Source organism: Chionomys nivalis, chromosome 11 (assembly GCF_950005125.1).
Source record: "Chionomys nivalis chromosome 11, mChiNiv1.1, whole genome shotgun sequence".
NCBI classification, from domain to species: Eukaryota; Metazoa; Chordata; class Mammalia; order Rodentia; family Cricetidae; genus Chionomys; species Chionomys nivalis.
The window spans coordinates 11,394,099-11,408,150 of NC_080096.1; the positions used below are offsets into that span (position 1 = coordinate 11,394,099).

Here is a 14,052-nt window from a genome sequence, read left to right on the forward strand (position 1 = left end):
ATGGAAGAACTGGTGGGGCTGCATGAAGGCTCCTCCGGGAAGCCGGTGACCCTGCAAGAGCTGTGGGGCCCGTGTCCACGCCTCCGCCGAGGCATCAGAAGTGAGAGCTCAGTCCTTCCCTGCCCCTCCTCCAAAAGTCCTCTTGGGACATCACTGACCCTTGACCCAAGATCACTCACTTCACTTCTGTCTGAATAGTAGAACCTGACCGTCCTCATTGTTAGGGGGCAGAGAAAGAGTGAACCCCAGAAAGTAGCAGAGTTCAGACCCAGGCACGGATGCCCACAGCCAGAGAAGTCCATCTTCTAGGTTGGACTGACAGCCAGTGGCCAAGGGCATCCCTGGGGGCCTGAAGCGCAGGTGGCTCACAGCCCTGGGGATAACACCAGGTCCTAGATGGTCTTCATGGTTGCTTAGACCATGATGAGGTCTCGGTAAGAGGTGTGGTGTCAGGCCCCTCATTTCCCTCTGCTACCTTGACCAACCTTCTGTCAGGCCCCAGTGTGAGCTGCGGTGGAGGGACAGACCAAAGCCACAGTGTCACTACCTTACTTTCTACACATCCTGTTGAGCCCCTTCCGTGAGACAGAACCCCTCCTCATCACCCCCAGACTCTAGCTCCGGCTCCCTAGCTTGCTGTCCCTACCCAGAGCCTGAGCAGCCCCCCAGGGAAGGAGCTGTGACCCCAGTGTCCTGCCCAGGGGCCCTGGAGTGGCTGAAAGAGCGTCTGTTCCGTGTGGGTGAGGACTGGTACTTCCTGATGGCCCTCGGGGTGCTCATGGCTCTGATCAGCTATGCCATGAACTTCACTATCGGGCGTGTGGTCAGAGGTAAGGCCTCCCCGGCATGCACGCCCGCTCTGGGCAATAGGAATCCTACATTACACTTGGGAAGCCAGCTGGGCAGCCAAGGGCAGTGGGTTGGGGCAGGGCTGTGGGTAGCCAGGCCTGGAGCTGGTGTTGGCTTCAGCTGTGTGGCCCTGGCAAGGTTCCTTTCCGTCTCTGGGCCTCAGTCATCTCAGCCACACAGTGGGGGGAGGGGGGGAGAATCTGAATGCCTCTAGGAGCCTTTACTTCTGGGCATGGACCCCATCTTTCTGCCCAACCTCCATACTGAGTGCTCAATGAGATAACACTTCCAGGCTGGAGAGATGGCTCAGAGGTAAAGAGCACTGGCTGCTCTTCCAGAGGTCCTGAATTCAGTTCCCAGCAACCACATGGTGGCTCACAACCATCTGTAATAAGATCTGGTGTCCTCTTTTGTACTGCAGGATACATACAGGAAGAACCCTGTATACATAATAAATAAAAATCTAAAAAATAAAAAAAATAAAAATAAAAAGGAGATAGCACTTCCCCTGGACACTCGGTTGCCATGATGAGGCTCCATATTGTCTCACCAAGACCTCAGTGGCCTCCTTTGGCCTTTCGGGGTCCCAGGTTTGGGGAGGGCACCATCACTGACTGCTGGACCAAAGGGAAACTGAGGCTCAGTTATGTTACTTAGCTTAATAAAGTCCCACAAGTAGGAAGCTGGAAAACAGATATGGACTTGGGGACCTGGTTGCTCTCCTCTCACTGGGTGGCCGTGGGCCCTCTCTTGGTCTGTGAGTGGGCCCAAGTGTCTGTCCCCAGGGCTGTAGAGGCTCTGGTGGCTCTCTGACTGTTGGGCATCTCCAGTGCACAAGTGGCTGTACAGAGAGATTGGGGACGGTCACCTGCTCCGGTATCTCTCCTGGACTGTGTACCCTGTGGCCCTCCTGTCCTTCTCCTCCGGCTTCTCACAGAGCATCACGCCCTTCTCTGGAGGTGAGTCATGGTCACCCCGTCTCTGGCCAACCCGCCTTGTCCTGCAGGCCCCCTGGGTCCAAATCTTTTCACATCTGTGAGTCATCTGAGGAAGAAGGACAGGGAACAGGGACATGTTTGTGCTGGGGAAGCAGACTTGGAAGAGCCAGGCCACTTATCCAAAGTCAGCAATGGATCCAGCACATCAGCTGGCTTGGCTTGACTTCCCTTTAGGGAAGTCTTTTAGGACAGAAACAAACATTGGTGGTGGGTCACCTACAGGAGCATAGTCCATGATGTCAGGGCTGGGCTGATGGAAGCAGCCTGCTCTCAGGCTCTAGAGTGGCCTCCAGGGACCCAGGCTCTAGAGTGGCCCAGGGACCTCCAGGTATGACTGGTGATAGCTTGACATTTCCTGGGTCCCCTCCCTGCTGCTGCAGACTTCAAGGTCCACTCGGACCCTCAGTTGTCTCTCTGGACAGCTGATGTCACACATCCCACTCACAGGGTGTGTGAGGTCCTGAGGATGGTGCCAGAGTGTGCTGTGTGCATTGGGGCGCTAAGTGTGGTCTTTGCTGGGCCTGGAGGCAAATCTTGGGAAGCAGAAGCAGGAGAATGGCTGCCAGTTCCAGGATATCCTGGGTCACACAGTGAGACCTTGTTGAAAGAGAGAGCCAGCCTTACCACCCAGAATGCACCTGACACCTCTGATCTTGCTAGGCATGGTTGGGATTGGTTAGTACTTGGAAAAGGAGTGAGAGAGAGACAGAGACAGAGACAGAGACAGAGAGACAGTCACACACACACAGAGAGAGGAGAGAGAGAGAAGGGGGGGGGAGAGAGAGAGAGAGAGAAAATAAGAGAGAATTCCTTGTTTTTACCTTGCTCCAGGGTCTGGGCTCCCAGAGCTGAAGACCATGCTGTCTGGTGTAGTCCTGGAAGATTATCTAGACATCAAGAACTTTGGGGCCAAGGTGGTGGGCCTTTCTTGCACTCTGGCAACAGGCAGTACCATCTTCCTAGGCAAAGTGGTAAGAACAAGGAGAGCCCACCTGCCTTCCTCCTTGTTCGTCCACACCTCTAGAAGCACAGCTGAGTCTGTGATAAAATGCATCTCTGGATAGCTTCCCCAGGGCTTAGACTCTCTGCATCAGTGCTTTCTCCCCCCTTACCCCCATCCCGCAGGGTCCCTTTGTGCATCTGAGTGTAATGATTGCCACTTACCTAGGCCGCATACGAACCAAGACCATTGGGGAATCTGAGGTGAGGGGTACAAGAAAGAGCCCCATTGAGACTAGAAGGGGACAGGAGCTGATTCTGAACCCAGAGTTCTGTTTTCCCCAGAACAAGGCCAAGGAAATTGAAATGCTAGCAGCAGCAGCTGCAGTGGGTGTGGCCACGGTCTTCGCAGCCCCCTTCAGCGGTGAGAGCTCAGCCCCTCCTCCACCTTGTAACTTCCCCTGGCCCTGAGCTCCCTAGCTTGCCCACCCCCCAAACTGGCTTCTGATCCTGGCAGCAAAACCTTCAATCTGGCCGTGTACACAGGCACCCCAGGATGGTTGGGGCGGGGTGTCTAGGCCTGTAGACTCTCTCTGAACTTAGCCCCCACTGTGTGACCTTGGCCAGTGAGTTCACTACTCTGAGCCTGGTTTCTCGGGCTGGGAAATAGAACTCCTCAGTCCCACCCCATAGGTAAGGATGGGGACCTGCAGGCCTTCTTGGCTTGAGCCAAGGACAAAGGCAATAGGGGCCTTCGGCCATCCAGGCAGCAAAACAACAGGGCTGGGAGGGTCAGGGAGAATGTGACCCCAGCAACCTGCAGCTAGGGAAAAGGGGTCCCCTGAGCTGTGTGTCCCCTAGGTGTCCTGTTCAGCATCGAGGTCATGTCCTCTCACTTCTCCGTCTGGAATTACTGGAGGGGCTTCTTCGCTGCCAGCTGCGGGGCCTTCATGTTCCGCCTTCTGGGGGTCTTCAACAGTGAGCAGGGTGAGTCCCATGTGGGGGACCTCGTCTCTCCCCTCCATTTTCTGCAACTCCTCACCCCATTGTCTTCTCCTTCCTTCCCATCTCCACTCACCCTTCCCTTTTTCCTTCCTTCCTCCCTCCCTCCCTTCCTTCATCCCTTCCTCTTTCCTTCCTTTCTTCCTTCTTTCCCCCTTTTCCTTCTTCTCCATCACCTGGGTTTCTGGAGCATCTGGTCATAAAGTCTAGCTCAGGGGTCTGAATGCTTACCTAAACTAAAAAAACTCAAGAAAGTGTGTGTGCACATGTGCATGTGTGTGTGAGAGAGTACTTGTGTGCATGTGCACATTCATATGTGTGTGAATCAATTTGTTTATGGCTTTGGGTGATGCTAGAGGGGTATTCTCAGTCTGTGTGCGCCTTGGTCACTACACTGTCACTGAAAAGGTTAAACAAAAGCCAGAAAACACGTGCTTCTGGGCTCAGGACTTCCAAGGGAGCTGGTCTTCAAGCCCAGCATGGAATTCTCCTACAGGAATTCTCATTGCCATGTCCCTCGCTACAATCCCCCCTCTGTGTGTCCGTTCCTTGGTCTGGAGGGTCTGGGAGTGCTGTATCAGCCGTCTCTGAACTAGGGTGTGGATTCCACCAAGAGCAGTTGAAGCCTATAGGCTAAGAGAGGAGCCCACATCCCTCTGCCCAGGGGCGGGACGCACGCAGCAGCCAAGGTCTGAAGATACTGAAAAGATCCTCTGGGTAGCCGGGCGGTGGTGGAACTCACTCTGTAGACCAGGTTGGCCTCGAACTCAAGAGATCTGCCTGCCTCTGCCTCCCTAGTGCTGGGATTAAAAACATGCACCACCACCCTTTCTTGGGGAATCTTAGTCGCTAGATCCCCCTCCTTGATGGACAGAAGGGAACCTGCAGTGTGTGTTCAGAGAAAGGCTCTAGGGTAGAGAGCCGTTGCTCACTGAATGATGCGCTCAGGTTGTCTGACTCACAAGGTCAGAGATGTTTGATCTCGGGGCACTGTGCTGCCTCTCTTGTATGAATTATTCTGGGATGCACTTTGGGTGGGGAGGAGCGTGACCTCAGACCCCCACTTCCACCCTCCCCCAGAGACCATCACTTCCATTTACAAGACCAGTTTCCGAGTGGATGTGCCCTTTGATCTGCCTGAAATCTTTTTTTTTGTGGCTCTGGGGTAAGTGTGGTCTCAGGCCCTGAAAGCCCAACTGGGCTCCTCCCCGTGAACTGGGTTGCGCTGCATTGACCCTCACTGCCACCTCCAGGGCCATCTGCGGTGTCCTGAGCTGCGCTTACCTTTCCTGTCAGCGCAATTTTGTTCGCTTCATCAAGACCAATCAGTACACCTCCAAACTGCTGGCTACCAGGTGGGCGAAGACCTGCAGGGAGGACCCACTCCCAGCCCACCACAGAATTAGGGTCCTACCCATATGTCCCTTAAGTATTTTCTCTGGACACTCACTCATAGTGTCTCCTGTCCTCACCAGCACCCACCCGCCAAGCCCCTCATCCCCCCCCCCCCCCCCCCCCCCGCTTACTGGAGACCAATCCCATCATGGAATCCTTCCCATCAGTCATTGCCTCCTCTCCTCCCTGTCCCCCATCTTGGAGCTCCTCCTCCTCCTCCCTCCTGACTCAGCAAGACCCATCCCCACCGTGGCCTGGCTGGTCTGTCACTGTCCAGCTCTATCCCAACCCTCCCTCTCCCCCTCCCTTTGCCACACCACTTCTCCTGGGCTCCTCTACCTGTTTCTTCCCTGGAGGGCTCTGCCGGTTTCTTGTCCCTCGCCTTCGTCCACAGTTCTGTCTTCATTGTGGGGTTGTCTCTGATAAGAAGCCACAGTGATCCTCCCCCCAGCACACGGTGGGGGAAGAAGAGGCAAACCGGGACTCCCTTTCTCTCACAGCAAGCCCTTGTATGCAGCTCTGGTCGCCCTGGTCCTGGCCTCCGTCACCTATCCCCCTGGTGTGGGCCGCTTCATGGCTTCGCGGGTAAGGGGCGCTGAGCTGGGGGTGGGTGGTGAGTCCCATTCCCATTTGGCAGCTCCTTTGTGTGCCCCATCTCTTTCACTGCCGCTGCCCCCGAACTGTCAAAGGGAGATCCCTGCGAGTCATTTTTCAGATGACCAGGTTGTCGCTCAGTAATGGCAGAGCCATCCTCGGGATCCTCAGTTAGGAAGGGGTGGAGTTGTTGAGGCTCAGGTGGGAGATGGGGCAGACGGGACAGGCTGACTGGGCACCGCCTCTGCCCCCCTGTCCACGGCGGAGATGGGGCAGACGGGACAGGCTGACTGGGCACCGCCTCTGCCCCCCTGTCCACGGCGGAGATGGGGCAGACGGGACAGGCTGACTGGGCACCGCCTCTGCCTCCCTGTCCACGGCGGAGATGGGGCAGACGGGACAGGCTGACTGGGCACCGCCTCTGCCCCCCTGTCCACGGCGGAGATGGGGCAGACGGGACAGGCTGACTGGGCACCGCCTCTGCCCCCCTGTCCACGGCGGAGATGGGGCAGACGGGACAGGCTGACTGGGCACCGCCTCTGCCTCCCTGTCCACGGCGGAGATGGGGCAGACGGGACAGGCTGACCGACCACTGCCTCTGCCCCAGCTGTCCATGGCTGAGCACTTGCACTCTTTGTTTGACAACAACTCGTGGGCACTGATGACCCGGAACTCATCCCCACCCTGGCCTGCTGAGCCTGACCCCCAGAACCTGTGGCTTGAATGGTACCACCCACAGTTCACCATCTTTGGGACTCTAGCCTTCTTCCTGGTCATGAAGGTGGGTCCCTCCTGCATGCAGATCTGGGGTGGGATGAGGCTGCCTCCACAGTGGGACCCTGTCCCCGACCTGAGCCTGAGTCACTATGCTCCCAACAAGTCCCATTGGCTTCCCCGGCCCCAGATTCCTTTTGTGTTTTTAACTCAGTTTCTTTATCTTTAACATGAAATAGGGGCTGAGAAGACCGCTTAGTTAATAAAGTACTGGCCTCAAAAGCGTGAGGACCTGAGTCCCACCCTCAGCACCCACATAAAAAGGTGGGCATGGGGGCCGGAGAGATAGCTCAGAGGTTAAGAGCACACTGGCTGCTCTTCCAGAGGTCCTGAGTCCAATCCTCAGCACCCACAGGGTGGCTCACAGCCATTTGTAATGAATGAGTCTGGTGTAAATCAAGACGGCTCGTTCGTTTCCTGGCCACCCAGACCTGAATAATCAGACAGGAACTATATTAATTACAAAACAGCTTGACCTATGAGCTCAGGCTTCTTATTAACTACCTCTTAGCCGGGCAGTGGTGGCACACACCTTTAATCCCAGCACTCGGGAGGCAGAAGCAGGCGGATCTCTGTGAGTTCGAGACCAGCCTGGTCTACAAGAGCTAGTTCCAGGACAGGCTCCAAAACCACAGAGAAACCCTGTCTCGAAAAACCAAAAAAAAAAAAAAAAAACTACCTCTTACATCTTAGATTAACCTGTTTCTATTCATCTGTATTCATGAGACTGTGGCTTACTGAGTACGGTTTGTGTGTCTGTATTCTTGGCAGCTACATGGTGTCTCTTTGACTCTGCCCTCTCTCTCTCTCTCTCTCTCTCTCTCTCTCTCTCTCTCTCTCTCTCTCTCTCTCTCTCTCTCTCTCTCTCTGTTCTAATTTCCCACCTGGCTTTACTCTGCTAAGCCATCGGCCAAAACAACTTTATTCATTAGCCAATAAAAGCAACACATATTCAGAAGGACATCCCACATCAATTTGGTGCCCTCTTCTGGTATACATGCATAAGTGCAGATTGAACATTGTATATCTAATAAGTAAATAAATCTTAAAACAAAAAGGCAGACATGATGGCACAATTATAATCCCAGCACTGGAGAGGTGGGCTCTGGAGGACCGCTACGGCTCGTTGATCTGTCTAGCCTAATTGGTTAGACTCCAGGCCAATGAGAGACATTGTCTCAAATGAGATGTACAGCCTTCTGAGCATGACACCTGAGCATGTCCTCTGGCCTCCATGTATATACAAACATACAAATCTGCATACATATTTAATTTTTAGAAAGATTTATTATGTATATAATGTTCCTCCTGCATGTACACCTCCATGCCAGAAGAGGGCACCAGACCTCATTACAGATGGTTGTGAGCCACCATGTGGTTGCTGAGAACTGAACTCAGGACCTCTGGAAGAGCAGCCAGTGCTCTTAACCTCTGAGCCATTTCTCCAGCCCATCCACACTCATTTAAAAAAAACAATGGGGTAGTTGCTTTTTCTACCCAAAGGGCAGGCTAAGGGTGAGAAAGTGAATGACTTAGCATGCGCCAAGCACACAGTGGGCACTTTAATAGGGCTTGGTTACTCCACTGATTTGATGTTGTCTGTAACTCCAGACAGTGTTTCAGGGCCAGCATGGGCATTGTCTTCTCTGGGAACGGTCCACTCCCATCCTATTCCTCCCTTGTTCACTCCTGCCCCCGTTGCCTATAACTTCTGCTCTCTGGTCCCTTCTCCCATTCCCGGCACAGTTCTGGATGCTGATTCTGGCCACCACAATCCCCATGCCTGCTGGGTACTTCATGCCCATATTCATCATCGGTAAGTCTGGATTCCAGGGAGATTCAGGGGCATGGGGCATAATCATGGCTCCCGCACACCATCTGTCTCCCAGGAGTACTGAGAAGGGGGTCTGGTCAGCCTGACTGCCCCTTCACTCTGAGTCCGTGGCAGGAGCTGTCATCGGGCGCCTCCTGGGAGAGGCCCTGGCTGTTGCCTTCCCAGAGGGCATTGTGGCTGGAGGTGAGATCAACCCCATCATGCCTGGGGGCTATGCTCTGGCAGGTGAGTGAACCTGTGCCCAGCAAGTAGGAAGACCACGTGGGATAGACTATGATTGAAGGGGCTGATGTTTGTCTATGACGTGGAGTGAACGGTACAATGTGCCTTCCACTCCCTGAACCCCATCATCCTCTGAACCTCCCAGCTCTCTCTTAGCTCCGTCTCCCCTCCCCCATTCCTTATACCCTCTATAGCCCTTTTCTCTCACCATGCCTCAGCATTGCTCGCAGTTTCTAGATTATGCCCTCTGGATATTGCTGACACTAGCCACAGTCACACTATGCCCACCTTGCCCTCTGGGTGAGTTGGCTCCTGGCCTGAGTCACCCACTGTGGCTCTGTCCCTGCAGGAGCTGCTGCCTTCTCGGGGGCGGTGACCCACAGCATCTCCACAGCGCTGCTGGCCTTTGAGCTGACCGGACAGATAGTTCATGCACTGCCTGTGCTGATGGCAGTGCTGGCGGCCAATGCCATCTCCCAAAACTGTCAGCCCTCTTTCTATGATGGCACCATCATGGCCAAGAAACTGCCATACCTGCCGTGGATTCGTGGCCGTAAGATGGGGTGAGCTTCAAGTTGGCTAACGGGGTGTCCCAGGATGGTCTGAGAGTTAAGAAGTGAAGTGAATGGAACTCTTATATTTTTTGGTTGTGAGCCTAGCCTTTAGCAACTGAGCCATACCTCCAGCCCCTGGGAGCTAAGCGACCCCCCAAATTCAATGCAGTTATCCTTAGCCCACCCTCTGACCATCAACCTCCCCAGAGCCTCATGTGGTAGGAGAGGAAGCAGGGGTTCAGACAGGTGTCTGTCTTGCTTCAGATCACGGGGGGGGGGGGTTGAGCGCCAGCTAGGCGAGGCTTCTCTCCTCTCTCTCTTGCCCTGCTCTCTGAAGCAGAGAGAAATGACGCTCAGCTTGCTCTTGGTCCTAGTTTAGGACCATAGCTCACCGTGGATAGTTCTGCATCCACTCTCACCGTAGATGGTTCTGTGTCCACGTTTAGGGTGGTTCTTCCTACCTCAGTAGACACAGCCTAAAACTATTTTACTGAGGCTTCATGATTCTAGGTCTTGTTAAGTTGAAAATAAATATTAACTATCACACACGGGTCCTTTCCAGCAAGGTTTCCTGCTTCTTCCTGAGAGCTAGAACTGCCATGCAGGGCCTGACACACACCTCCCTCTGCCCACAGCTCCTACCCCGTGACTGTGGAACACTTCATGAACTGTACCCTCACCACCCTGGCCAAGGACATGCCCCTGGAGGAAGTGGTCAAGGTCGTGACCTCTACAGATGTGGCTCAGTACCCCTTGGTGGAGACCAGAGGTATTCATCTTAAGTGGGTGGGGGGCTGCCAGGGAGGACGGGTGGGGAGTCCCTCTGAGTGTCAAGGCAGCAAGAGCAAATAGGGAGTTGAAATCCAGGCTCTGCTCCGTGACATGGGAAAAATCACTCAGCTTCTCTGTGCTTTGGTTTATTCATGGATGAAATGGACGCAATAGCTAAGGTCCGTGTCCTATTTAGAGAGGAGAAGATTCTTGTAAAGCAGCCTAGGGAGGACTCTGGGGATTCCAGTCAAAGGTGATGCAGCCACCCCAGTTGCCACATATCCATGCCCAAACTTGAATTTCTGTGGGCAGGACAGTTACCCAACTGTGCCACTCAGTCTGTGCTTCCTCGTCTGTAAACTGGGTGACAAGTGTCCTGAGAAACAGAAAATCTGTAGATTTCCTCTGAGGCACAGGAACACCCAGCATGAGGCTGAAGAGAGAGCCCAGTGGTTAAGAGCACTGCTGTTCTTGAAGGACCTGGCCTTGGTTCCCAGCACTCTCATGGAAGCTTACAGCTGTTCTTAACTAGTTCCGGGGACTCTGGCACCCTCTCCTGGCCTCTGTGGGGAAGTATACACAGTGTGCATGTATGCACACACATACATACACATATACATGAGCAGGCAAAACACTCATACATGTAAAATAAAAATGTAAATAAATCTTTGAAACAAGCACCCAGCATGTTCTTGGCACATAGTAGGTGCTCAGATAAAATAACTTCCATAGTCCTAATATGTCCCTCCTCTGCACTGCCTAGAGTCTCAGATCCTGGTGGGCACCGTGGAAAGGACCCACTTGGTGCAAGCCCTCCAGACGGAGCCAGCTTCCTGGGCTCCAGGCCAACAGGTGGGTCCCCCTGCCAGGTGTGGGGACAGGGTGGGGGTCTGAGCAGGGCTGTGAAGGAGGAGTTTAGAGAATGGGAGCCTGGGAACTAAAGGCTGGCCCAGACCTCCATCATCTTCCCCCAATTCCCAGCGTTTTCTTCAGGACATCTTGGCTGGTGGCTGCCCCACACAGCCAGTGACCCTGCAGCTGTCCCCAGAGACCTCCCTGTATCAGGTAAGGGAGAATTAGAAAAAGTGGGTGGAAAGGGAGCGCCTGATGGGGAAACTTAGGCTCCACCTCCCTTAGGCTCCACCTCCTCCCACTGTTCAGTGTTGCACACACGCACACTCATGTGCACGCTTCTCACCTGCAGATGAGCACAGCAGCCCCAGCCTGTGAGCCCCTCACTGCCAGGGTTGCTGGGGCCATGCGGAGGAGACAGGGAAGTGAGAGAGCTTGGGAAACACATGCTTCTGGGTAGAAACTGTCAGTTAGGAGCATCCCATGGAGCAGGAGAGATGCCTCAGATTTAGGAGCACTGGCTTCTCTTCCAGAGGACAAAGGTTCAATTCCCACAACCACATGGCAGCTCACAACTGTCTGTAATTCCAATCCTAGAGGATTCAACACCCTCTTTGGACCCTAGGGGCACTGCATGCATGTGATACACAGACATACATGCAGACAAATACTCATAAACATAAAATTGTTTAAAAAAGAAGAAAAGCTGGGCATGGTGGCAAACACCTTTAATCCCAGCACTTGGGAGGCAGAGGCAGAGGCAGAGGCAGGAGTTCTGTGAGTTTGAGGCCAGCCTGGTTTACATAGAAAGTTCCAGGACAGCCAGGGCTATATAGAGAAACCTTTTCTGAAAAACAAAACAATTTTTTTTAAATTTATGCATTACACAAGGATCCAAATCTGAGGAGCTTCCCCTTTATCTTGTGTGACAGCTAGTAGATCACCCAGCCTCTCAGGCAGGCACTTGTGTGGGACTGGTGATAGAAGCAGCCTAGGGACCTACCAAGGCATGGCGTCCTAGGGGCTCGGTAACCTGGACCAACCTACCTGAGCCCTTGCTTCTGTCATGGATTCTGACTACCACCTAGTGGTCAGACTAGACATTGCAGGCTGGACTCTGTTCTTCTACTCAGCTGGCACAGAGAAGGGTATGGTGGCCACAGGGGTGTTCCCTGACTCCACCATTTCCTGTATCCCCTCCAGACACACAGCCTCTTTGAGCTGCTGACCCTTCAGACGCTGTTTGTGACATCACGGGGCAGAGCCGTGGGCTCTGTGTCCTGGGTAGAGGTACTGGGGTCTTGAGGGTGGTCAAAGCAGAGTTGGGGGTGGGGGGCACCAACGTTCTCCCTTTCAAAGATCGGGAGATACACTCTAATCCTTGGATTAGAGGGGTCACTGAGCCTTGGACATCAATTACCTGCCTGCCACTCTCTGGACTCGGTGTCCCTTATGCCATGGGGTAGGCACCAGCTATAAATCCACAGACTTGACCATGGAGGGCGCTGTCGATGATGGAGGCCAGAGCTGTCTCCACCCCTCTAACCCTCCATCCCCCTCAATCCCTCTTCCTCCGCTACAGCTGAAGAAAGCCATTTCCACATTGGTCAACCCACCAGACCCCAAGTGAGCCAGCCTGGGAGTTGGAACAAGGACCCCTGCCTGGCTCCAGAGGCTGCTGCACGGAGTCCCACCCCTCTTCCCTCCCAGCTCCACCCTCTTTAGCCCAGCTCAGCCCTCCAGTGCAGCACGCAGCCCTGCCAGCCTGAACAGGGTTCCACAATCATTGTAGCCCACCCTAAAGGGACAGAGGAAGGAAAAGAATCTCGCCCTGGTGTTTGTGCCTTCTGAAATGATCTAGTCCCAACCAGTAGCTCCTGAGAAAAATAAAAGTGATGCCCAGAGCCACCATTCACGCCTGTTCTCCCTCAAGAGTGTGCATTTGGCCCCTTGGGTTCCAGTGATAGCCTAGGTTAAGCTCTTGGGGCATCTGGTGCTCACATGGGCATCACAGGCTGGGCCTGTGGTTCTTCAATCTCCACATCTCAGTAGGGAGATAGAGGGAAATGAGGGTCCCTACCAGGTCGTAGGACGCTTGGCCTCACCTCTAACAGGACCTTGGAGATGAGGTCTCCAGATTTGATCTCCCTGGCTGTGGTTCAACTGGCAAAGCGGGGTCTCTGGGTATGGCTTCTCTGGGGACAGGAGGATGCTCTAGATCTCTTCTTTTGAGGCCTCTCAGGTATCTGTGTGTTGGAGGGAGGAGTCCTCCCTAAGCCCTACAGACCCTCATCTAGGGCTCAGGAACACGCTCTCCCTGGGATACCAGGTCAAGTTCATCCAGGATGAGCACACTACTTTAATGTCACCAAAGAACCCTGTGGGAGATGAAAGGGTAAGGGGAGATGTGGGTTCTCTTGGCTTGGGAGCACGGGGGTCACGGAGGAACCAGGTAAGAGGGAAGGAACAGATAGGCCCTCCGGAGATGTTAGAGAGGCAAGGAATGGCTTGACCAGAAGAAACTGTCCCACCTTCCATGGGACAGATGAGCGGCGAGAAGATGAGCCCAAGTCAAGGCTAGCTTCCCGGCCCCTCCAAATGACTCCCCCACTCTCCCAATCTTTCCCTGGTGTCCTCCTAGGGGCCTGACTGCCAGTCTCCTGGGGTCGGTTGCCCTGGTGTCTGCTTAGAGTCTGGGAGCGGGCTAAAGGCAGGGGCCCTGGAGGGGCCAAGTCCACAAAGCAGGGGGCTCCCTTCCCTCCCACTGTTGAGGGCAGGTCCATGGAGGCACTGAGTGGTCTCCACAGAATGACAGCGACCATCCCTGCCACACTCCACCCTGTGTTTGTCCCAAGGAGCCAAGAGATGTTCAGTGCCAGCAGACGGTGCCTTGGGCTCCCAGAGAAGTGTGGAGTGGCCAGCTCGCCTCAGTTGTAGAATACCTCATCCTCGTCTTCTGAGAGAGACCCACTGTCCACAGAGGGCAGGGAGCCATGCACGTGGGCCCCGCCACCTTCAGGCCCCTGAGCTCCAGGCAGCCTCTGCCTGGGTTGGTGGGTGGGGCTAGCGGGCTCCTCCTCCAGTGAAGGCCAGCCATCATCGAGAGTGAGGCCAGGGGAGCAGGCTAGGAGACTGTCGTCTTGTGAAGGGCCACTCAGGAGACTGTCCTGAAGGTAGATGCTCTCCAGGTCTAGAACACCAAACAGAGGGTACAGAGGAGAGATGGAATCCCGCATCCTGCATCCTACCTCCCTGGGAGGCCAGGCAG

At 54.4% G+C, this 14,052-nt stretch overlaps 2 protein-coding genes across 4 annotated transcripts in view; one reads left to right on the forward strand and one right to left on the reverse strand.

Annotated features, from left to right (window-relative positions):
* Nucleotides 1-12,492, forward strand: LOC130883532 (chloride channel protein ClC-Ka). 3 transcript variants are annotated; one of them, XM_057784086.1, is made up of 19 exons: nucleotides 1-100; nucleotides 702-830; nucleotides 1,680-1,808; nucleotides 2,679-2,818; nucleotides 2,973-3,050; nucleotides 3,132-3,210; nucleotides 3,648-3,773; nucleotides 4,869-4,953; nucleotides 5,042-5,143; nucleotides 5,684-5,768; nucleotides 6,385-6,558; nucleotides 8,298-8,367; nucleotides 8,500-8,610; nucleotides 8,957-9,170; nucleotides 9,797-9,930; nucleotides 10,696-10,784; nucleotides 10,914-10,997; nucleotides 11,988-12,074; nucleotides 12,367-12,426. In XM_057784086.1, exons 1-19 carry the CDS (start codon nucleotides 1-3, stop codon nucleotides 12,412-12,414), a joined length of 2,064 nt encoding a protein of 687 aa, XP_057640069.1. In that variant the 3' UTR covers nucleotides 12,415-12,426. The 3 variants fall into 3 exon arrangements, with proteins under 3 accessions (XP_057640069.1, XP_057640070.1, XP_057640071.1); XM_057784087.1 differs by lacking the exon at nucleotides 1,680-1,808 and having other exon boundaries at nucleotides 12,367-12,492; XM_057784088.1 differs by lacking the exon at nucleotides 1,680-1,808 and having other exon boundaries at nucleotides 2,694-2,818; nucleotides 12,367-12,492.
* Nucleotides 12,481-14,052, reverse strand: part of Fam131c (family with sequence similarity 131 member C) — a 15,620-nt gene continuing 14,048 nt past the window's right edge. Inside the window, exon 7 of the mRNA XM_057784089.1 lies at nucleotides 12,481-13,974. Coding sequence (XP_057640072.1) covers nucleotides 13,712-13,974 — 263 coding nt within the window. The 3' untranslated portion in view covers nucleotides 12,481-13,711. The remainder of the gene's footprint in view (nucleotides 13,975-14,052) is intronic.